The following is a 24,175-nucleotide window of genomic DNA, read 5'->3' as shown; positions in this document are numbered from 1 at the left end:
GGAGTTGCTCCAGCGGGAATGGCTTTTTTCCTGACCACTTTGCTGGCTGCTGGAGTCAAGCAATGGAAGGAGGTGCACAGGAATGGAGATTATGCAGCTGTAAATCCTGTCAAGTGTAATGATGGTTTTTTAAGCACATTTTCTTGATTTCCCTCCCAAGGGACCAAACCCAAAAGATGGTTTGATCTTTAGGTAACCCAGAAACAAAGTATTTCCCAAACAAATAATCACATTGCAGTCTGACAATGGTTATTATTACAAAAGAGCATTTTATTTCTGGTTTTTCTGGGTGTACTATATTGCAAAGTAACACTATGCAGGTCAATTATGATATTAAGATTCTTGCTACAGAATTAAGTTTCTCCATTTGGTCAAATTTCAAAGTTTTTTCTTGGCATTCCTGCAGGACTTGTCACCACTTAAACACATGAATTACTGATGTGCCAGAAAAGTGATATAAGACTTGGAGCAGGCGTTTTCCAATCAGAATTTGCAAAAGTTGTTGGGATGGCTGGATGCACGAGGTCAGCACAAATATCCATTCTAATTTTGACAAAGGGGGGGATGAACATCTGCAGATTTTGATCACAAAGTAGATTTGCTTGTCAGGCTCAATGTGCTAAGAAGGTTGTCTTCTTACTTTGGATGCAATCTTTGTCATCTCTGTTACCAAGGAAGATTTTTATTATTTTTGAACAATAATGAAAAAATGCCTTGCTTAAGTTCTGGAACTGTCACACTTGTTAGGCACCTGATTAATATAAGTAGTTATAGAAACTCTTTGTATATACACAAACCATGCTAAAGTATTGTCCACAAAATGTCCATCCACTCTAAGTCAAATACTATTGGTCACAGAAAAGTCTAGTAAGAATTGCATGTGAATATACATATGAGCAGTACATGATTCACTGAGTAAATATGGCACTTTTACATATTTTCCTGGATGTTACAGACAATTAGAAAACAATCTTCCCTCAGGTGACTCATTCCTAAGTTACTGTAATATGGGTTTGGAAAATACACCCCAGAATAGACAGTAAGAGGTTTAGAAAAGTCAACAGTGCAGCTACCTGAGTTTGTTTCATTATGAAATTAACAGTAATGTGATATTTTATCATCCACTGTGAGCCTGAGGGTTGTCTACTCACAAAAGCCAAGCTGCCTCACCCTGCTATACATACAACAGCACAGTTCTCAGAGCACATGGCTCGGCAAGATGATGAACTGACCTAGTATCTCCAAAGGGACTTACCCTGCCTTCTTCTTGTACAGACCCCAGCTGAGAGTCCTGTCCCCTTGTTACTCCCATCCTAGTGTCCATCCAATCCTTTAGAGAGCTGATCCAGCACAACATTAGTCCCTTTTTTAGACTGGCATCATTTTCTGCTGGCCTAAAAAGCTCATTTATCCTGTGGAGGGATCAGACCAGCACCAGACCTGTAAAGGTACATGAGAAGCAGCTGGAACGTGTTGGCAGGAATAGGGAGCATGGGAGGAGGAGGAAGCTGCCCCTTTTTGGTGACAGTGAGCTGTCAGACTGAGGATGCTGTCTCAGCTCACCAAACCCTTGGAGAAGATACAGTTATTAGTGTGAAAGTGCTTAGACTGGTATAGTTTATTCCTAGCACAGTGAATAAAGATATGCCAGCACAAGGCACTTAATACTTGTGTAACTGTGTCCACATGAGGGGTTGCACTGGTATAATCAGTTACAAACAAAACCCCACATCCCCTAAGTGATGTATTTACAAAAATGGCATAAAACATGTCTCCAACCTTCAGTTATGAGATGTGCATAACTTCCATTCAGAAACAAGACCACAAACTACACATGAAACAATATTACACACAAAATAAATTAGGGGTTTAAAATGATACATCTAGGAATATAAAGACTTTTAAAAAAAACTTTAAATGTAATCCCGTATTTAAAATCTAAGTAAGAGAACTATACAGCTCCACCAATTACCTGGACATTTCAAACAGTTTACATTCATCAGGGACAACAGCACTTTGGTTTACATAATTAGGTTAATATGACCAATGAAATGTTTCTCTTCCTCACATAACATCGAAGTGAAATACATTTAGAATATATATACTGCCAAGCTGTTCCAGTAAGTGCATTCCACACAAAAGTAAGGGCAGCTCTTACAATAGCTACATCAATTACGGGTCTTAAATAGAACGAAATCAAACCCCTTTAAAAAAGTTTGATTCCTTCATGCCTGACCCATTTTTGATTAATCTGGATCTTCTCCAGAACATAGCCAAGCGCAAAAAATAAGTCTGACCTGGTTCTGTGGCAAGCTCACACACCAAATTGCATAGCACACCCTGGATTAACAAGGAAGTTCTCATTGTAGTTTGTCTCCCCACCTTTGTAAGTCATAGTCTTAAACCAACTGTATGCTTTTGTATCAAGCTCAAGAACTCAGATTAACTGTAGCTCAAGACACACAATTGCAGTTAGAAAACATTTAAGAGCAACGAATCTGACAACTGCCAAATATTTTACATAAATCTGAACAAACAGCAATTTAACCTCTTCATTTTATGAACAGCATTGCCTCCTAGAGAAATAAGGGCTTATTCCTAGATATTTTTGCAAAACATTTCTCAAGTGCCTGCATCTGACTCAAATATGTGTTGTTGGATATGACGAAGAGATCTCCTCCCAGCAAAATATTTTTCTACTTTTGATTAGCTTAAATTACCTTGTGAGCAGCACATCCCTTTAAAACCTGACTAAAAGAAATCAAATGGCTGGATTAAATAAACAGCTGAACATGGCTTCAGAGGATAAAGTTCCCAACCTGATGCACAATCATCGGAGATTACATTATTTTACAAAGCAAACTTCCAACTGTAGGATTTCCAATTTAATTACTCCCAGGGAGATGAAAACATAGCCTTCATCACTGTCCTTGGGTATGCTGGGTAGGCTGAGACTTGTGAGAAATCAATGCATTCATTTAATCTCATTTTTGCAAATCTGCAAACGTTCCTGCGCTGAGCTTGGTTTTATGCTACCCAGGCTAAATCAAGGAGCACATTAGAGGCTATTTCCCTGTCAGAAGCTTTACAAACTAAGTATGATTGCACTTTTTCTGGATCCCATTCCTAGAAGGTGCCAAGCAATTTGGTGGGAAGTGGGCTGAGCGGGCAGAGGGCACTTTCTCTCTTGCAGCACTGGTGTTTAAGAGAGGATGGGGTTTTTCAAGACAGCATTTCATCTTGCTGAGTTGACATTTCCAATACAGTGAGTTCACTGCACCCCTTCCACTCAAGTTAGTAGGAAATGGACAGCCACATCCCTTTGCACTGTTAAGAAAACCTTTACATGAGTCACTTTGGTCCTGATTCCACTGTGAACTGTGACCTTGCTCTTCCTGCACCAGAGAGGAAATCACAGTGAGTGCCTCCTGCTCAGTGCGCTGTGTCAATGGCCAACAGGCCCTGAAGGAGTTCTGCATGCTCCCTCTCACCTGTTAAAATACATAAAGAATATTTTCTACTTGCTTTGACCATCTGAGAAAACCCTGTTGTAAGTAGAGGATTGTCAGCCTAGGTTTGATCTTGTTAGATGTTGAACACCTTCCACTGCCACTGAAGAAAAGAAGAAACAAAGGTATTCAACACCTGCAGCACCACCTGTTGAAGACCATGTCCTAAGGGATTAACAATAACTAGGAAGACAATATAATAATCTCTTACAAACTATGCAACCCAAAGCATACATCTTAAACACAGTTTCCCTGGTGGGATTAGGAAATGGAAATAAAAACTAACAGACAAAATCATTTACATTTACGAGTAAAAATTAAGTTACAGATGCCCTTGTTCTCAGGGCAAAACAAACTAAAAATATCATAAAACAGTGAAAAAATATGAGAAAATTTTATTTAAAAATATATGTACTCCTTACTCCAAATTTGTTTGTACAGAAAGGATTTGAAAAAGAAAAAAAAAAAGACAAATTAAATGCATAATCAGAGTATGCATTCTCTAGAGCGTTTTTGGTAGAAGTGTTATTTCTGTAAAACTGAGCAAGAAGAAGTTATTCAGCTTTCATTTGCTCCCTGACATCAGAAGGCAAAGTTTCAAACAAGTTGTCCTCTACAGTGAAACCAGTCCTCTTCAGAGCTCTACACTCACCGAGCTCAGGCGGGAGGATTTCAAAGTGATTGCCTTTTATATCCAAGTAGGAAAGCAATGTCAAATTACCAATTTTAGGTGAAAGGACTGACAAGTTATTTTTCCCAATTTTCAGAGTCTTAAGTTTTTTGCAAAAGTACAGTTCATCTGGCACACTCTCCACTTTGTTGCAAGTAATGGAAAAGTACTGTAAACTCTGAAGAACTCCTATTTCAGGTGGGATAAAGCGAATGTCATTGTAAGACAAATCCAAGTATCTGATTTTGTTGCATAGGAATAGGTGGGACGGAAGAACCTCTATTTTGTTATGGCTGAAGGAAAGCCGCTCTAGACTCGTGAGTTTCTTTATATGCTCTGGGATGTAGGTTATACTGTTGTACCACAGCTTTAGAATTGTCAGCTTTCGCAGATGTTGAAAACTTACTATTTCTTCAATGGATTTGAGGTTGTTTTCCTTTAGATCCAATTCCTGAAGACTGAGAAGGCTGAAGACTGCATGAGGTATGCGCTCTAAATCACAATGAACCAATTCCAGCTGTGTCAGGTTGACCATTTTCTTCAGGTTGTTGAGCATCACTAACTTAGTGCCATCATTATGGATACACAACTTCTGCAGGTGACTGGAAACATCAACTGCAGATTGTGGGATTTTGGACAAATTACTTTTTATGTGTAGAACTTTTAGGCTTTTAAGCTCCCGAAAAGACTCCAGTGTTATGTTTTTAGAAATATCATGACTTAGGGAGCCAATTAAATAGAGCTCTTCCAAATTTCTGAGGCCATACATCCAATGTGGAAGTTCTCTGATGTCATCAAACTTGACACTCAAGATCTTGAGATTCTCCTTCAGAAAAGCCAAGGCGGCACTGTGGATCTTCACAGAGCACTGGTGCAATGAGAGCTCCTGGAGATTGTCCAACTGTGCAATGGTTGCTGGTATCATTACATTATTAATTATTTCAAGTTTTAAAGACTGCAGCTCAGTAATTTCAAACACTGTGTCTGGTAGTCCAGAAAGCATGAAAAGCTGTAGCTCCAAATGGCTGTGGGAGTTTGTCTGCAGCCTCTGTCGCAGTTTATCTGCAGTCCACTCATTGTTTAGGTTCAGCTGTTTCAGCTTATTTTCACTGACTTCAGACAGGAAGACAGCAAAGCGCTTGGAGTAGAGAGGATCATACTGATCGATCATATGAAGCATAAAAGCAAAGTCGTTCTTGACATCTGGGATATCATCGATTCCCGTCTCCTGCCGAACATACTCAAAAGAATATTCCTTCAGTGAACGGTAGAACAACCAGTACAGCGTATAAAGGCATGTCAGGCCATAGATGCTTACAAAGCACAGGTAGCAGTAAGAAAGTTTAGAGAACAGATGTGCCATCGTGTGATTACAGCAAAAGTTCTTGTATCCTGTCATGTCTTCTATATCAACATTACAGACTACTGTAAAATTAACTTCTGAGACAAGTGCTGTGTTGTAAGCAATAATAATAAGGAATTTAATTACCTTAAGTACAGTCTGGCGAACGTACATGACATAGAGTATATCACCCTCCTCAACATGCAGTCGAAATTTCTTCACCTTCTCGAAAAGTGCTTTGGCCTGTTCACCTTCTTTTTTATCTAATGCCCCAGGAGTTCCTTTATCCACAACTAACTTCTCAGGGATTGATTTTAAAGACTGTGTCTTGACCAAAGTGCCTTCAGTGCTTGGCTGAGTAGTATTAGACTTGTTAATGTTGTTCTTCCTGTTATCCTTCTCTTCAGAGTCTTCCCCTGACACTTCGGATAAGGCTCTTGTTGTCCAGGGAGAATCAAAACATTTCCCAAGTATTGAAATGAAATGTTCGATTTTGGAGCTTGATCCAGGGAATTTGAACCAAAAGTTACTACACAGCATGAAGACCAGTGTGTGTATAAGGACAAGGTAAGGGAAGTACTTGGCATACCAGTGCAGAGCCCGTTCATAGCACACCTGATTTATAAAGCTGTACTGCTGAAGGTCCAAGTCAGTCTTGAGTCCTTTCATTTCGACTGTAGCTGGAGGGGCGGATGGCTTTGGTGGGGGAAGGGGGGTGGTGTCTGGCATTGTGTTAAACACATTTGAACTATTAGATTGGTTCTGGCAAGGCTGGACGCGCTTTGGAAGGCATATTATCTTGTCTTGCATGACCTGGAACACACAAAAAGATATCTTTTGAACTGATGTACAAACAATGGTGGCAGCACCCATGGGTAGCTGTCCTTGGAGTACCTCCAGCTGCCAGGCATTCCTCCACACAGCCTGCTACTTGTCCCCACAGGCTGCACTATTATTATTCTCAACAAGACACTTGTTCTGTGTGCCAAGAACTAGGCCACCCCTTTCTATCTACGGCTAGCTTTCCATAATTTGAATAAGAGGGCATTGACACAATCCAGGAAAAGGAGAAATGTGGAGAATGCTTCCAGAAAAGACCAGGGATCTCCTGCTCTGCTCTCCCCAGAGACAGACTGTTACTGCCAGGTGCATTCACCCTGGCTACACGATGTTCAGAGATAGCTTAGGCTTGACAGCAGCACAACAGCATTCATGTGGCTATACTCTCACACTGTGATGTCTTATCACACCAAAAATTGCTGACAAAGGGCTAATATAAGTTTATCTATGCAGGTACATTATTAATCTTCAGTCTTAATAAAGACAGATAAGGACAGTTCTTTGATGGCATTTGTGTGAGCACAGACATAAATTTTATTTAGTTTCTCACACATATACATAGAGTCTCATAGAATCATAAAAATATCTGGGTTGGAAGGGACCTTAAAGATCATCTACTATTCCAGGGATGGAGCATCCACAATTTCTCTGGAAACTTCAACCTGTTTCACTGCCTCAACATCCTCACAGTGAAGAATTTCTTCCTAATATTTAATCTAAACCTACCCTCTTTCAGCTAAAAGCCCTTACTCCTTGTCCTATCACTACCTACCCTTGTCCAAAGTCCCTGTCCATGGGGGGCTTCTGTAGGATGGACTACACACCTGGGGGAAATAATCTATCTCTGTTCTTGAGTCTGTCTATAAAAAAAAAACAAACAAGAAGTTTTCTTAATCCAGGATGGTCACCCATGGTGACAAACTGAGATCAAAGTGCCTCTAGGGACCAATCACCTTTGGTTTAATTTGGGATAACAGTTCTGAGTTCAATGCAAGGCTCCCTACAGGTCTGAATTAAAATGCTAATCCATGTGATAAACCAAGGAGCTCTCTCACTTGCCCTGAATGACTACCTGTGATTAGCCCAAACTAAGAACGTGTGTGTAGTGTAGATTTACTCTTTGACATCATGGCTGTTGAAAGCACTAAATATAAGGTATGCAACAAGAGCTACCAAAATCCACCTGATGATCCACCCTGGTGTAGGGAGATGCTGAGGTAAGACCACACGTTTTGAACAGTATCAGTGCCATAACTGTTGACACATCAAAAACTTCTGTAGTTAATCTAGGTCTGTAAAGTGTCTGCTACTGTGATATACACCCTTAGTTACATCCTGGATTTATGTATCTCACAATAAATTGGAATGAAAACCAATTTGTCTATTATTTCAGTCTTTCCACACATTATTTTTCAGTGTGCTTTCTCCAATCAAGCAGGTAAATGTAAAACAGATAACAGATATAACAGACGATTTAATCTGTGTGGTTAAGCAAACATCATCTAATGCAAAATTTAGCTCTATATAAAGAGATTTTTAAACATGAGTGTTGTATCAACTGAAAATACTTGAGAATGGAGAATACAGGCAAAACTACAGTGGATTTCATGTGACATTTGAGACATAGTATATCTAAATCCTAGGCCATGTAAATGAGCAAATTTCTCTGAAATAAAGCTCTGTCAATGTGTCCCTTTAGCTCCATTTCAAAGTCGTGCCAAGAAATGTGAGGTCCATGTTTGAACTCATACTTTATATTTTTGTAGAGTCACTTCAAACAGTATTTTTCATTTCTTTTCTGCTTTTGGCTCCTCAGCAAAATGTAACTAACAGTGACTGACAGTAATGTCAATTGTTTATGTGTAAGCATCCTCAGAGACATTTTGGAATGGAAGAGACATAATATTAGCTGTGGGTTTCATTAATAAAATCAGCACATTAATTTCAAATCTCTTAAAAGCATAACAACAGAAATAATATTAACATCTGCCAAATAAAGAAAAACAGGAATTACAAAATTCCATTTTTTAAACTTTCAAACACCAAAATGGTAACAGAAAAGAACTGAAGTTGATAATCTCTTTTGTTATGCCAAACTGAGGTGAAAACAGTGATGCAGACACCAGCCAAACCAACAGTTCTTATCTTAGCTGGCACAGTTCCACTGACTCTATGCAAGTCTGCTGATTCCCAGCTGCTAAAAGTCTGGTCTGTGTTATTTGATGTTGCTACTTAAACAGCTTTAATCCCGGGACCAGCACATTTTTGCTTTGTTCATGGTGAGCCCAAGAGATAAAACAAGATGGGACAGCATCCTTCCAAGGCCCTTCCTCATTCGTGGTGTTCCTTGAGCAGCCCCAGGAGCACCCAGGAGTCACTGCCTGTCCCTGTGAGGTACCTGCAAGGTGCAGCCGAAGACGCCGATCATCAGCATGGCCACCGAGAGGTAGTCGGTGAACACATCCCACCAGGGCTTCAGCACGCGGAACGCCGGCTGCTGCTCCGAGAACTGCCGGAACTCGGTCACGGGAATCATCCTCCTGCAAAACAGCACGGCCAGCTCAGCCTCCTGCAGCTCGGAGCCCTCACCCCGAGCCAGCAAGTGAAAAAACCTCCCCTGTAAATGGAACTCCCAGACCTGGCAGAGAAGTTCCCAGCCACTGACACCCCACCTCAGAAGAGGGATGCTCGTGCTGTCACTACACAGCTCCTGGAAGGGAGGAAGGGAGAGCCTGCAATGCCATCCATGCAGGCAGACAAATCCCTCTCTCTGTTGACTCCAGCCATCTCTGATGGGTCAGTGAGGCCTTCTGCATCCTTGAAAATCAGCCCATTCTGTACAGAGATGTTCACACACATTAGCCTTGATCTCAAAGGTCTGGCTGAAATGCTTGTCCTGCATTCAAACTTCACCCACCTTTTTAGCTATCATGTTCAATTCCCTTCCATTTTATTCATAGTGGTTTCAGGAATGCTTTGAAATATTTTTGTGCATACTCACTGCAATTTTAAATCTACTATGTTTTGAATGCAAGTTCCTAAAGTGGTTTAGGTAACCAAAACTACAGCCAGATCAAGGGCTTTATCTTCACCTCAGATGTGTAGGCTTACATCATCATATCCTCTGAAAAATCAGCTAACACATGAGCATGTACAGGCAAAGCAGCTGATATTAAAGCCTGTGTAACTGAATCCCTGAGATCAAACCAGTACTGAAACTCCTTAGTAAGCTACAGTGGAAAGATAAATTCTGATGGGAATGTAACAAAAATACTCCCAAGGGCAATTAACAAAATTTGTCCATTAACTAACATCAAAAATGCTCATCACAATCAGCTCATATCACAGGAACACTGGAAGTCTATAATCCTGATTCAGCTGCACACTGGGACCCATTAATGTGGGCTTGGTGACATCCATTTCTGTGCAGGTAGTGAAAAGCACACACTTGCTAAGAGGCTGCTCAGGAACTTAGGGGATTCAGTTCATTCAGAGCCAGGGAACAGGAAGGGAATGATTCAAGCCCTAATGGCTGCAATTCATTGCAAGTGTACAGCCATCCTAAGGATTAAGAACTGACCCCCACTAACCGGCCATAGGCGTGTGGAAGGATGCTCCCTTTGGCACCTTCTCAGGGACTGCTCTGTCTCTGCTGCCCATCTGATGCTCAGGAGGTACTGCAGTCCCCAAAGGCACAAGGTGAAGTCTGTAAATGAACTTGTGGTCATAGCTAGGCTGGGGCTTTAAAGCATAGCTGAGTAACAAAAAAACTTCTGTTTCTTGCCCCGCTCTCCTCTTTCAATCCTTCCATGCTGCTTTAAGCACTACTTGGCCAGACAGGAGAATTCTCTCTCAGCCTCCTGTCCTTCTGAAGTCTGTCCCCAGGACACAGGCTACAATGCCAGATGACACCCACACACACCTCTTGCACAGCTGGCAATCCCCAAGATGAAGGCAGGCTGTCCTCCATACCACTTTCAAATTAACAGACCAGCAGTGAAAATGATGGCAATGCAAGCCTGACATCACACAGCCAGGTCGGAGGCTTGACAGCATCCTTGCCAGCAGGCCTGAATTGCTGCAGTGCTGGAAGAGGAATGCAGCATTTGTTATCAAATGGCAGGCAGCCAGGGACCACAGTTCTGCTTTTTGTGTGCTTGAAATGTTAGCAGACATATCAGGGAAGATATACCTCTACAGCAGAGAAAAGCTGGGGTGGCTGCTGGGACAAACCTTTGCTGCCTTTCACTCTTCTTTTATAAATATGGGTGGAAAAAGTGGATCTCATAAATTAGAAGTGCACCATATAGCTTTAAGTACATGCCCAGCTCTCCTTCAGCTAAACCTCTGCTGGCAGCTCCCAGCGCCACCTGAGCTGAAGAACATCATACACAATCTGTCTTCCATTCCCATATGCATTTCACTGCCATTGGTAAGGAATCACCCCTCTATTTTTCATTTCCACATAAAATGCAGGTGACTTTAGTAGCTGCTGGTAAGCTTTTTTTTTTTTTTAATCAAGCACTGAAAAACTTAAAAAATTCTCAAAGGAATCCACTAATACAAATGTTAGCTAAGCAGTTGCCATGCAACAGTCCTGCTCAAAGTTTTGTAACACATATACTACTGTTGGCTCAGGTTTTGAGGCCAGCTGGCTGACTAAGTGGAATGGCATCAGTTTCCCCAAGAATACCTATCAACAGATTGCTTTAAAAATCACATTTTCTTCCCACCCCTGCAATAATGGCTTAGGAGTGCTTTTTCATATTCTGATGGCACAGCCTCTAGAAATACTATTTGTAACGCTTTTTTTCAAAATGATAAACAATTTGAGTGTCAGGTAAGGACAGAATAATGTTTCCTACAGTGGAGATTCTTGACAAAACACAAGTGCTCACATGCACAGAAATGTGGGGAGACCCAGGAGCCCCTGGTTAGACACCCAAGCAACTGTGGGTCTGAGCCACAGTGTTAGGAAAGGTGGCAGCACTGAATCAGGGGCAGTGCCTGACAGCAGATCAGACTGGAAACTATCTTTCAAATTACTGTGCAGGGACAGCTTTTGGACCAAAAAATCCTTTGGCTGTTGTTTTTTATAGGTTTCACTATGTATTTTTAGGAGTCTTTGTTGTATCATATATTTACTTTATTTCTCCTAAGTGATGTGTGGGAAATTTAGATGAAGGCAGACAGGTTCTGATACCACAAGCACATGCTGCCCTGATCCCTTGTTCCCTTCAGAGGCTGATGTTTGCATAGCATGACTCCTCATTAGTAGAGTGCACACACTGCTACCCAATTAATGGCCCAAGCAGAGGCAGAGCTGCACACAGAAAGGCCCTCTGAGCCATCTTAGAAAACCCATCTCTGGGGTAGGAAGGTTTGCTGTCCAGCACCAGACATCAAACCCTGTCTGCCACTAATGTTCTCCTATATTGCTATAAAAAGAAAACAAACACTACTGAATGATGATAGTAGTACTACACATAAAATAACAGTAAAAAACCAACAACATCTACTGACAGATGATATTTTTTAGCTTTGGGGAAAAAGATATTTGCAGAAACTTTAAATGGCAATCAAATGTGACGAAGTAGGAAAACCATTTTCCAACACTCACTGGGGGAACCCTATTGCTTCTCCCCTTGCTGTATTAAGAATCAAGGAAAATGCTGGAAAGAAGAGCAGCCTAGGCTAACCAGCACTGCTGACATCTGCACGCAGAACAAAATGACACCAAATCACTTTTCATTTGTCTCCCAATTCCCTTTAGCTTTTTTTCCCATTCTGGCTTCTCCAGGGATGGAAAGGACAACTATCAGCAGCAACTCAGACCTCAGAAAAGACACAGCAGGTCCCCCTGGCTCAGAGCAATCCTGAAAAATCCCTCCTGGCCATGTCCAAAGCCCAGCTCTTTCCCACTGCTACACCCAAAGGTGCATCACTGCCAGACTCCTTTATAATCACACACAAAATAAAAGGATTTAATCAATCATCAGTTTGAAAAAATCTAGGGATGCTAAAAAGTAACACTGCAGCCCAAGTCACAGCACACCATTTACTCTGGGACAGCACACCATGCACTGCAGTTTCTTATCTCTCCTTGTAACAAGGAGATAAAAGACAAGGAGTTCAACATTTCAGCTGGTTGAACATTTCAGCCTAAGACTGCATTACTAATTTGCGTTAACTCACATTCAAAATGTTATTTAATTGCACAGTACATTGTAGCCGAAATGTGGCATCTGACTTATCATAAAGTATTATTCTAACCTACTTTAGTAAATACTAGAGCTCTAAATATTGGAAATTCTTTTCAATTAAAAACAGAATGTGTTCTTTTTTTCTCTTGCATTTCAAATAATCCTCAGACCCTAGAGAAAATAAAACATTAGATAAATCATCTGCTATTCAGCTACCAGAAGGAAATAAAAAAGGAACTTGGATTAAAAAGCAGTTGTACTGGCTGTTAAGCAGTGTTGTAGAACAGAGCTGTGGGTTTGCCAGATTAAATAAAAAAAATAAAAATAAAAAATCAGACAAGAAAAAAAAGTAACAAAAATCCCACAGCAAACAAAAAAAACCCCACAAGAACACTGGAGGGGAGAGAAATCAGTACTGATTCTTATTTTAAAATTTCTAAGAAATGTAGAAAACTTGGTGGGTGAAAATGAGTATGGCATAATAAGATTAACTACTTGAATCCAGGTACTAGTGCGATAACTACTCTATCAGAAAACCCAACTACAGGAATCAGCTAATGCACAGGAGATTGGGGGTGAGACACAACAAATTAATGTGACCTAAAAGAGCCAAGGAGAATAAATAGATCCAAGTCAGAGACAAAAGTATTGGAACCAAATTAGACTTAATAAATCAAGAGACTGAATCAAAGGCTGATTGTGAAGCGCTGCAGCGTGGAGCAAACCAGCCTCTCAGCAGTTGCTTTATATCAGCGGGAATAAAGGAAAGCAGTGAGGACAGTTTGGAAGTAAGGATGGCTCCTGCCAGCGCGGCTAAAGCGAAAACCGGGGCACGGGCAATGCACGGGATGTCCGCTGCAGAATGAAAGGAAACCAATGCACGAACCTCCCGCCCGCCGAGGGCCCGAGGGGCAGCCCGGGGGCTCCGTGGGCCCGACTGCCACCAGCCCCAGCGGCCCAAGGGACCGCGGTGCCCGGATGGCACGGCTCGCTGTCACAGCATGGGGGACGAGCCCTGGGGACAAGCCCTGGGGACAAGCCCTGGGGACAAGCCCTGGCCTTGGCTTAGTGCTTCAGGTCGGCCCTGAGAGCTGCTCGTCACGGCTTCGTGTCCCTGCCTCGCACGGTGTGTCCTTGGCCCTCACGAAGGGACGCGGTGAGGGCCAGGACACACCGTGCCGGACGGACAAACACACGGGGACATGGAAGTTGACACGCCCCCTCATAAAGCTGCATTCAGCTTGTGTCTTGAGAGACTCTTCAAAAGCAAAAACATTAATGCACAGAAAACAGCCCCTCTGGGACAACGCTGAACAAAGCTGCCTTTGGCTTGCAGCACCTCCCAGGCCCCAGGCCCAAGCCCTCGCTAGGTGACAGTGGCTATTTTTAAGCGGGTTCTCACAGAGTCACTCCATTCATTTCACGGAGTGGTTTGGAGCAGAACTCAAGGGTCACGCAGCTGCGGAGAGCCGCAGCACCAGCGACACCAGTGCGTGGCACCGGTACGGGCCGCTCCCACTGCCCCACCCAGGCTCCCAAGGCACAGCCCGCAGAGACACGGCAATTAAGAGCAGCACAGTGAGCAAAACAAAGCGAGTAACTGGGAGGCTCTGCCTTTGTCTCAGCCAGGCAGGTCTGACAGCATGTGTTCCTCACTGAGGCACAGCCCCAGCAGCTCCCGCCACCGCTCCCCACCATGGCAAGCTGGCCTCGGGCCTGCCAGCACCGTGCTGTCAGAGCTGCCAGCTGTCCGCACCCCTCCCTAGGCACTGCTCGGTGCCACCCTATGGGGGACAGACAGCAGCCACCCCATGCCCTGGCCATGGCCTCCCTGCCAAGCAAAGCCCAAGAGCCTGTCTCCGTGCCCTGCAGACCCTCCTGTGACAGAGGAGTGGAGTCACTGCTGCCGCCTGTGCTCAGGCAGGAGACCAGGACTTGCCAGAGTTGTGTTTGCCATGCTACAGGTGTCACTCACCAGAAGTCAAGCCCTTGGCTATTTTGTCTTTCCACTAGTGGTTACTCAATCATGTCACACGTGTTGAAGCAATCAGCGTCATCCATTGCTTGTTTTGGGGAAACAACCAAAGCTGTGCACCAGAACTGGAGCCCCTGGATGTCAGACAGACAACTATCATCCAGAAAGTGCTGGTATGGCAAGGGCAAGGCATGAATTATACACCAGAGGGAAAAAGGAGAAGGAACATAACTGGAGGAGAAAGAAACAGTGATATTGGCAGCTGGGAAGCACAAAAAGTTGGTGGGATTTCTTAAGCTGACTAGAAAAGATATTTAAATGGTTAGCCAGCTGACATTTAACCTCATTTCCCTGACATCCCATCAATCCTCCTCAGATGCAGGATCAGCATCACCACCTCCCAAGAGTGGCACAGAGTTCAATCAAGCCCCAGAGGTTAGGGGAACAGCCCTCATCCCCACTAGGGAAGGAGCTTTCTTCTTGGCATGAGGAGCCTTGGGCTGGAGGCTGCAGGACCATGACTGCAGCCCAGCTGAGTATGACAGAAGGGTCAAAGCTCAGATGTCCTCAAGAGCCAATTCAGACTGGCACTGCTTGGTCTTTCACATCAGAGATCTACTGGAAGGAGAAAATGCTAGGCCAGTGCTGCTCTCCTGGCTGTTTTAAACATACTTCATGTTAGGGTAAATGATGAAATGCCTTTCGGGAACAGTGCTGCAAGAAGGTCTCTGCGCTGGTTCCCATACATGATTTATTGCACATCCATCTTCATCAGAGGAACAGAGCACAGCTCGTATTTAACACAAAACAAACTTGTGACCTGGCAGCAGGGACTCAGCAGAGCCCAAGGGCTGTGAGCCACATGTGCAGGGGCTGCACGCCAGAGAGTTTTTACACAGGACAAGGCATTGCACACTCCAAACCTCACCATCTTTCATTGTAAACATTTGTTACTCTGCACAAATATCATAAAGTCACTTTTCCAGTGTTCTGTGCTGTTTGGCCTCTGCTGCCATGGGCCAGGAGGTGAAGTTAAGCTGGAGTGTTTCTCAGCACAGGGCCTGAGGCTGCACTGAAAAGCAGAATTTTGCATTCCTATTTTACCTGCTTTGGAACGGCACTCTGAGACAGTTAAATAAGCATAAGTAAGGGAGTTTTGCAGTCAGGTTGATGGTGATGTATGCTCAAAGAGGATATTTAAACAAAACCACTTGTCTGTGCAAGTGATTTTGTTTAAATATCACTTGCACAGACAAGGGCTTAGGGCAACAATCTCCTCTAGACAGCTGATAGGCAGCCTGGCATGAAAATGGCTTGGTGCTATCATCACTCATATATTCTATCGAATACAACTTTGCTAAATTTGTATTTTTTGGTGGGACTGGGTGCACAAAACAACCATAAGGAAAAACCTGTGTAATTTAACATAAAATTTGAACAAAGATCTAGCCAGCAATTGTTAAAACCATTCTAGAAACAAGCTTAGCGAAACAAATTGGATGTGAACCCTACAAAAATTGTGGTCTTTTTATTTAAAACTTTTCAGATCACCCATGCCCCAAAATTTGACCTGTCTATTGGGAACACAGTTTTACTGCAGTGTGAACAGCTGCCTACAGCTGGCTAACTTATAGACCTTTGGAAACTGTGGGTTTGTGTCCTTTGATGTTAGTAGATGAACACTTCATTTTCAGCATGTGCCCAGAAACCCCTCACAGCTCCTGGCACTGCCCATGCTGGCACCACAGATAACAGATTATGGACCTGCTTCATTTCATCACCTATTCAGGAGAGGACTAAAAGTAGATGCAGGGACAAGACACCAAGCCAGGGAAACTAAGATTAGACTAAGGGGGAAATATGATGATAAGAACTGGAATTAGTAACTCCTAACTCCCAAGAGGCTTATGTTCCATTCTTATCTGTGTATTCTCACACACATTGTACACGTAGTGAAATAATGTCTGAACTACCGTGACATTCAGTTTTGGTAATTATTTTGCTACATGTTTGCACTGACCAAAATATCCAGCATTTTGGTAAGTGTAGGTGCTTGGTCAGTTCCCGTGTAACATATGATAAAACCCCTGCAACTGACTAATTGTATTTGCAAGTATTTCAGGAGACCCATTTCCTTGCTAGGTTTTATTGCCATTGGTGTTTCCTGTAATATAGAATTCAATTTAAAAAATATTTTTAAAAAAGGCATAAACTTTTTGGCTGGAAAAACTACTTTGAACGCTGGCCTGTGTTGCCACTGTTTGAAACATGATGGCTCCCATTTTGTTCCGTTGACTGCAACGGAGATTTTCATAGGAAGAAATACCATCACTCTGAAGTAAGAAGTACAAACAAATGATGCTGTTTCTTAAACATAAATCCCATGTAAAGGAACTGGAAAGACATTAAAAACAAACCATTTGCATCCAAACAGTTATTTTTAACAGTCCATGAGTTTACAGTATTTTCAAACAAATTCATGTTCTTGTGGCTGAAGCTGGTGAGGAAACGTGACCTGGAGGAACAACAGAGAGTGAGTCAGGAGTCCCCACTGGGACATGGACAGCCTGTGCACGTCACATCAACCCACCATGCCACCACTTCTCTAGCTGCAAAACAGAAAGGTATCCACTTTCTTTAGTACCTTTGGTGGGAACTATGAATGAATAGTACCAAAAACATAGCTTTTTTCCAGTTTTCTGCAATGCCTGAATCCAAACTGATAGCATGTCAGAACTCCTCTAAAAAGCCACTGAAGTAAATTTGATTTCATACTACACATTACCAAAAGTAAAGGTCACAGTTGGTATTAGCTTACTAATATGGAGAACAGACAAAATACAACTAGCTCACAGAAGACATTTTTCCAGTGCCCACAGTTTGGCGGTGTGTCCACCAAAAGGTGTGTCCTCTATGTGACAGCCATTCAGAGTAGGGAAGGCGTTTCACCTCCAGGTGTACTGACTGGGGACAGCTAGGCTGTGCCACCTGAACTCCAGCAAGGTCCCAGCCAACAGCTGGAAAGCTGTGCTCCATTATGTCAGCTGCCACAACCAAGCTTCCCCAGAGCTGCAGCTCCGCAGGACCACAACCATGGGCAAGATGCCAACGGGGGATTTAGTGCTGGAGAGAACTGGAAACGGTGTCACTTCCAGAAACATGCTGAATACCTAGTCCACTCCTTTCCCTCCCAAGTCCCTGAGGCCCATCCAGTTAGGTTTCAGCTGCCCACCTGCCTAACAGCCAGGAGAGAGCATGGGGGGCATTCAGAGGCAGCAGTGAATGCCCCTGCTCTGCTCTTGGTACCATCTGCTGTGGCAGTGGAAGCTCAAAGACCTGAATCCAGAACTCAGAGGAGACATAGGGGTTGCAAAGAGAGGACATAAAGGACATAAAGAGGAAGCAACTTTAATAAACTGCATTTCAAAATGTATGTTGCAATTTCCACTTACATATACAGTAAGCGCTGCTTTGGCAATGAATCCCAGACAATAACCTTGTTGTTAGCTCCAACTGAGTCATAGCACTTTTTCATGTATTACACACCAAAAAGACTTCCTATTGTCAGCAGCTCTTTGACTTCAGCTTGGTTGGACCAAAGACAAAAAAATGTTCAGTGCAAGATTCTGCCAGATAAAGTCTCAGTGGAATCAGTAGGAGTTCTTTCCATACCAAGCACATGGGCCTGTGTGGAGCCTTGGCTTTGCTGAGCTATTTCTCCAAATCTAAAGAGAAGTACACTCCACGCATTTCCATGTCAAAGACTACTTCAAAGGCAATACTTATCATTTTTCAGCTCTGGGAGTAACATTCTTTGTTTATCAGGGCTATCACTCAAGATGCCTGCCCTCTTTCCAGAGCTACAAAATGGTTTTAATGTGAGTAAAAGCTTTTAACAGCAAACCAAAGCACCAAGCAAGTAACAATCCAGTAAGTGATATTTTAGTATTCCTGAAATAAATCTAAACAATTGAGACAAACCTAAACAATAAAATCACATCAAGTTTTAATCAAAGTTATACTAGGTCTTCCACAAACACTGACATACTCAGATGATGAAGACAGAAACAATGCTGTTAAAATGTCTCAGACAGTATTGCACAAATCAGTGCCATTCCTCATCAAAGAAATAGGTGCCTGAGGCTAATACAAGTGCTCATATTTAAAAATGTTCAGCTGATATAATTAAAAATTAATTCCTAATTGGGACAGGAAGTACAAAAGGTCCATTCTGAGTCTTAAGCAGCTCAATCATCTGACAAGTTAGTTAAAAACATTTTATGCAGTGAGTGAGCCAAAAACATTAAAGAATTCCTGTTTTCAGGATTTGGGAGACTTTTTCATATAAAGAATCTTTTTTGCTCCTACTTGCATGCAACACAAAAGAACTTTATAAAACTCCATGATAGTCTCATAAAACATGGATCCCAAAACACCTTGATAAACATACACGTATTCTCAACCTGAAGCAGTCGGTGGATTTTCTTCCCCCAAACCATCCTTTGTTACAAAAATCCCTGACAACAAAAATAAACTTATGGTCTCATCCATATCCCTGAAAGAATAAGAAAGACTGAAATAGATAAATTAAAGCACGTAAATTGCACATGATCTACACACACTCAAAGAGATACACTAGTAACTACAGAATCAGAATTGGTATTCACATAGGATGACTTTTAAAGATCATGAACTGGAAAACTAGGACTGCCTTCTCTACTGGACTTTTTCAGGACAGTGTCCCTCCATAGACCACCAAAGAGGGATTAGCTGTTACCTCATTCCACCAAAAAGTCTGTTGCTGCATAAAACAACAACAAAAAAAAAGCAGTTTCCATCAAGCCTAAACTGTGAGATAAAAGCAGTTGCTAGAGGGGATTCTGACAACACTATAGCAGGTGTGCTATATATGTGTCACCGTGGTTAAATGACTGCAAAGAGCAGACACTCTTTTTAGTCACGTTACACTTAAAAAGGGGCTTTTCCGAGAATACTCTCTGTGAACACTGGTGAAAACTACCTCCCCCAGAGACAGCTCATTAAACATTCACATCAATGGAAAATGTGATCTATAATGGTCCTTGCTCAGAGCACCAAACCCTCTGACAGCAACCTGCACTTCTGAGCTGTTGCATTCTGCTGTAAACTGCACATGTATCAGGATCTTACGCAGCTGCACGCTCAGGGCAGGGCTTGACCTGTGCTCTGCTTCACCATATACTCCAGAGCAAGCAATTAGTCCAGACTCCCACCTTCCTTTCAGTGATAAGTAAATAAAATCGGAAATGTTCTCAGCACGTTGGCAGTCTTACTGCCGGGTTGTTGAATTTAGGAATTCAGGTTATTTCATCAATAAAAAGTCACCATGTACTATTGCCACTGAAGGGAGGTGAGAGGTAGCATCTCCATTTTCAGCAGATGGTAGGTCAACCCAGGATTAGAAGTTGGTATAAAAGGCTGTATTCTGCTCTACTGGAAGTCAATGGAAAAGTTAAGGTTTACTTTGACAGAGAGAAATGGATTTTTAATACTGTGGTACAGAACCAAATGTTGTTATGTGTTCTGGTTCAAATTCAGTGGAACTTTATCCGCTTGTCATAACAGCGGCGTTAGCAACTTGCCCTGGAGAACGGTGCCATCCTGTGCCGCAGGGGAGGCCTTTCTTTTACTTTAAAACCAAGAGAAAACATGCACTGTATCTTAAGGCAGGACTCTCCCAAACAAGTGGGAAATGTGCAAAGCACATGCATGGCATTATCCTTCCTACCTTTTAAAAATCTGACCAGATCAAACACCAGATTGTAAATCAGTCCTTCAAGGGAGAAGGAGACTGTACAGAAACTCTGTACTGGAAAAATTCCAAATAAACCCTCATCCTGGTCCAAACCTATGACTCTCTGAATGATACAGTTGTAAAGTTTATGCTGTGTCTGATTAGCTGCATGTGCCAGGCACAAAGATGTAAAATGAATACAGTGACAGAAAGTTCATCCAGGGTCTGACAGGTTGAAAGATAGCTCTGACACACTCTGCCTGCCTGGGGATGGGAAGGCAGAAGGGCCTGCCCTGTGTTATGAATGAAAGCAATGGAACAAATTACTTCATCACACCTGGCCAAGAGGCTGAATCCAACCTAGTATCTTCCTAACCAGAAAGAGGTCCTAGAAACACAACCCAACAAAAGTCACTGCACTATAGCTTGAATCTGCAACAGAGTTTTGTTGCACAAAATCCGTGGGTGAGCAGATCAAGGATGAAGAAGAGAGTAAAGTTTCCATTATGCTGAACATGTGAAATCCAACACTTGTTAACAGTCCTTTGACAAATTATTTTGGAAGGAGAATGGCTTGACTTATTAAGAAAGGCTTTAAAGTATTTAGAAGGTTTCTTTTGCCTGAGGTCAGTTGTTTCATTTTCAGTATTTTCTTTACTATACAGCCAGCCCTCCCGTGCCCTTCACAACTCTGACAATGAGGACAGCATCTTTCTACCAAGTTTCCTTAAAGAGGAAGAAACTATAAAATTAAACTCTAGCTCCTGTTATTGTGAATTGTTTGGATGGTTAACAGTTTTTTTTACTTCCCACAGCTCTCAAAAAGCCTCGGGTTGGGAAGTGCCTTTCTGGCGGTGAATGTGGCCCACTTCAACCAGTTGCAGCTGAGGTCAATGGACAATCAGGGGAACTGCTCCTCCCAGCACTCTGACCCAGTCCATTATTCTGGGTCTCACGGTGCTGTCCCTGGGGTGCTGAGGCCACCTGAGTATTGTTCATGGCTCCGGCCTGCCCAGCCCGGATGCTGCCCCCCCCACCCCGTCAGAGCTCCTTGCTGTGGGCCCCAAAAGCCAGATACTGAGGTGGGATGAGGCTGCCTCAGGAAATCAGCTTCAGCCGGTACAGGAACTGACTGCAAGATAGCACAAAGCACTGAGTGAGGGCTTGTAAGGAGAATTCAGCAGTCTCTGATTTCATTTTTCACTGAAATCCACCACCAGCCTTTTCCAATACTGGGCATACAAAGCAAATAGATTTTTAGCCTTTCCATCAGAAAGCTTATTTCTAAAACTGCTTACAAGAGTAAATAATAACAAATAAAACACACAGACTGTTATACTATGGCAAAACCTCTAGCAGGGCCTGTCAGTATTCAGACTGGAAGAAAACAGTAGCACGGATGCAACAAATTTAGCAAACTCAGAAAGCAACTGGAAAAGGAAATGATTCAGAAACCACAGGTGCTCAGCACCAGGCTGCTGTGCCTTGCTGGCAGCCCTGGGACACAAGCACTTGGGAGACAGCAGGAATACAAGGCCAGGTTAAAATTAGGGATCATCTCAGAACTGTGCTCGGCCCAGCTCTCCATGCTGATCTGCACAATAGGAGCAAACAGGTTTTTCCAGAAGAAGAGTGAGCCCAGGGGAGTGCTACCCTCTTGACTGTTTTCATCATATCAAAAAGAAAAGTAAAAGCAGCTCTAATACGCCCGGAGGCAGGAGGGGGGTGATGGGTGGGGAGAAGGTAAGATGTGTAATTGGTTAAATTGGAAAGGGAGATTTTAAATTTATTATTTATTTCCAATGTTGTCATGTTTTTTTCACTATCTTGCAAAGCACATTTCTGCCTGTACAATCTTTTACAGCATCATTCAAACCTACAGTGCTTTGTGTGAGTAAACATTACGTGGTTGTCTTCAAACAGTGGTGCTAATAATACTGAATCTCTTGTCACAGGAAGTACTAACTCCAAAAGTAAAAAAAAAAAAAAAAAAAAAGAAATAATTAAAAAGCCAAACCATAATTGACATATTATCTGAGCAATAAAAGTCCTTACTTTTAAACACTTCAACCCTCATGAAATTCTGGTAGGATACATTCGGTGGTCTTTCATAAGCGTCTCATTTTGCTTGGTCAACTCTTTCTAATGAACTGGACAAACTGCACTTGGTGAATAATCGGCAAAATTGCCCATCACTCCACGACAAGGCAGAGCTGGTTTTAAACCGATATAAAATCGGGCTCTTTTTTTTTTCTTTTTAATCTCTTCAAAAACCGAGATATCGAGGCCGGAGCAGCCCCCGGGGAAGGGACCGGCGGGCGCGGTGGCAGCGCGGTTTGACCGCCGCCTCTCAGTCCTGCTCGCATCCTCCCCGTAATGCGGGCTGGTCTGGGGCTCATTGTCGGGGAAAATAAGGCCATGGGCTTTCCCCAAGCCCTCTTCCCCGAAAGCTTTCCCAAGCCGCCCGTCTCCATGGCGACTGTTTCCCACCAGTGCCCCCTCGGCGGCCCCGCTCCCGGGAAGCCCCGCTTGGCTCCGGGCCGCTGCCACGCCGGGAACCCCCGGGGCTGCCCCGCCCGGCAGGGGATGGGATGGTGGGATGGATGGGGCGTGGGGGGCTGCCGCGGCCGCTTCCTGGCGGTCCCCCGCGGGAGAGGAGCCGGCGGCGAGCCCAGATAAGTTTGGCTCCTCCGGCACTGCCCCGGTTCGGAAGCGGCAATGCTGGTGCCGCCGGCGGGGAAAGGGGGGCCCCGGCGGCCGCGGGCCGGGCCGGGCCCCGTCTCTTCTCCCCGCGGGGGCGCAGCGCCGGGCCCTGCGGGGCGGCTCCGTTCCCGCGCGGCCCCCCGGGGCCCCCTCCCCATGGCGATGCCCCGTCCCCGGCGCGGACAGCGGAGCGCTCCGGGAGAGGCAGCCGGGCGCGGCAGCGCTTACCTGGCGCTCGGCCGGGCGTGCGGCTCGGGGTCACGGGCGGCAGCGGCCGGGCGGCACCGCGAACATCCCGCGGCGCGGTGCGGGGCTCAGTGCGGCGGGCAGGGCAGGGCCGGGCCGGGAGGCCGCCCGCAGCCGCGCTCCGCCCGCCGCCGCTCCGCCCCCGCCGCCGCGGGGCCACGTCTCCGGTCTGACGCACGCGGCGAGTGCCGGGGGGCGCCGGTCGGGCCGTGCCCGGCGGCCCCCGCGGGCCCGGCGGCGGCGGTGGGCGGGACGGCCGCGCTCCGCCCGCTGCCCCGGAGCCGCCGGTAACGGTACCCGGGAGCCGCGACCTCAGGGCGCGCCCGCGGCATCCCCGGCCGGAGGAGCGGCGAGGCGGGGCTGGCGGAGCCGCCGCAGCACGGACGGGCCGGGCTGGGGCCGCTCCATGGCCCGCACGGAGCGCGGTCGGTGCCGTGGGAAGCAGCGGCGGGCGAGGGGAGCCGCGAGTCGCCGTCCCCGCGCGGGCGGGCGGCTTCGCGCCTCGTCGGGAGAATGACAGCACAAATTGTGATGGAAAGATCTGGACCTCAACACGCAGGGCCGTGGAACGACTATAAAGAAACCAGGCTGTAAAGCGCCTGGAACTGCATTAACAATGGCAAAGTGTCTCAGAGAGTGACAATTGGAAACACAAACTTCTGGCCCAGCAATTCAAAAAGCGCAGTCTGAAAACTGCTGCTGAAAGAAACCACATGTTTAAAGGGACTTTGGTCTGATATTTCCAGAAAGATTTACATCTCTGGCAGAGCAAAGAGACAGGATAAATTCTGCATCAGAGGGAGGTACTTGCCCTCCAATAACTTGCCCCTAACCTTAGGGGTAGTGTGTGTATCCCCCTAGGGACACTACAAATATGTAAACAAGGAAATACAAATATATAAGCCCACTGGGGA

The 24,175-nt window shown here is 44.4% G+C and overlaps 1 protein-coding gene across 1 annotated transcript; it reads right to left on the bottom strand.

Moving 5' to 3' along the window:
• Positions 1 to 249: 249 nt before the first annotated feature.
• Positions 250 to 23,365, bottom strand: LRRC8C (leucine rich repeat containing 8 VRAC subunit C). Its single transcript, XM_059854195.1, has 3 exons — positions 23,244 to 23,365; positions 8,760 to 8,901; positions 250 to 6,334 (listed from the first exon to the last, which is right to left on the bottom strand). Exons 2-3 carry the CDS (start codon positions 8,895 to 8,897, stop codon positions 4,064 to 4,066), a joined length of 2,409 nt encoding a protein of 802 aa, XP_059710178.1. The 5' UTR covers positions 8,898 to 8,901; positions 23,244 to 23,365; the 3' UTR covers positions 250 to 4,063.
• Positions 23,366 to 24,175: the final 810 nt, after the last annotated feature.

Source organism: Haemorhous mexicanus, chromosome 9, assembly GCF_027477595.1.
Source record: "Haemorhous mexicanus isolate bHaeMex1 chromosome 9, bHaeMex1.pri, whole genome shotgun sequence".
In the NCBI taxonomy this organism is placed as follows: Eukaryota; Metazoa; Chordata; class Aves; order Passeriformes; family Fringillidae; genus Haemorhous; species Haemorhous mexicanus.
The sequence above is the reverse complement of the archived record's forward strand: the minus strand, read 5'-3'. Positions and strand labels throughout refer to the sequence as shown.

What these genes read in the sequence shown, in the direction of transcription:
- LRRC8C (XM_059854195.1), bottom strand. Translation starts at nt 8,897, where the DNA reads ATGATTCCCGTGACCGAGTTCCGGCAGTTCTCGGAGCAGCAGCCGGCG. An exon ending in TCTTCGGCTGCACCTTGCAG is followed by an intron (nt 6,335 to 8,759) that starts GTACCTCACAGG and finishes TGTGTGTTCCAG; the next exon opens with GTCATGCAAGACAAGATAAT.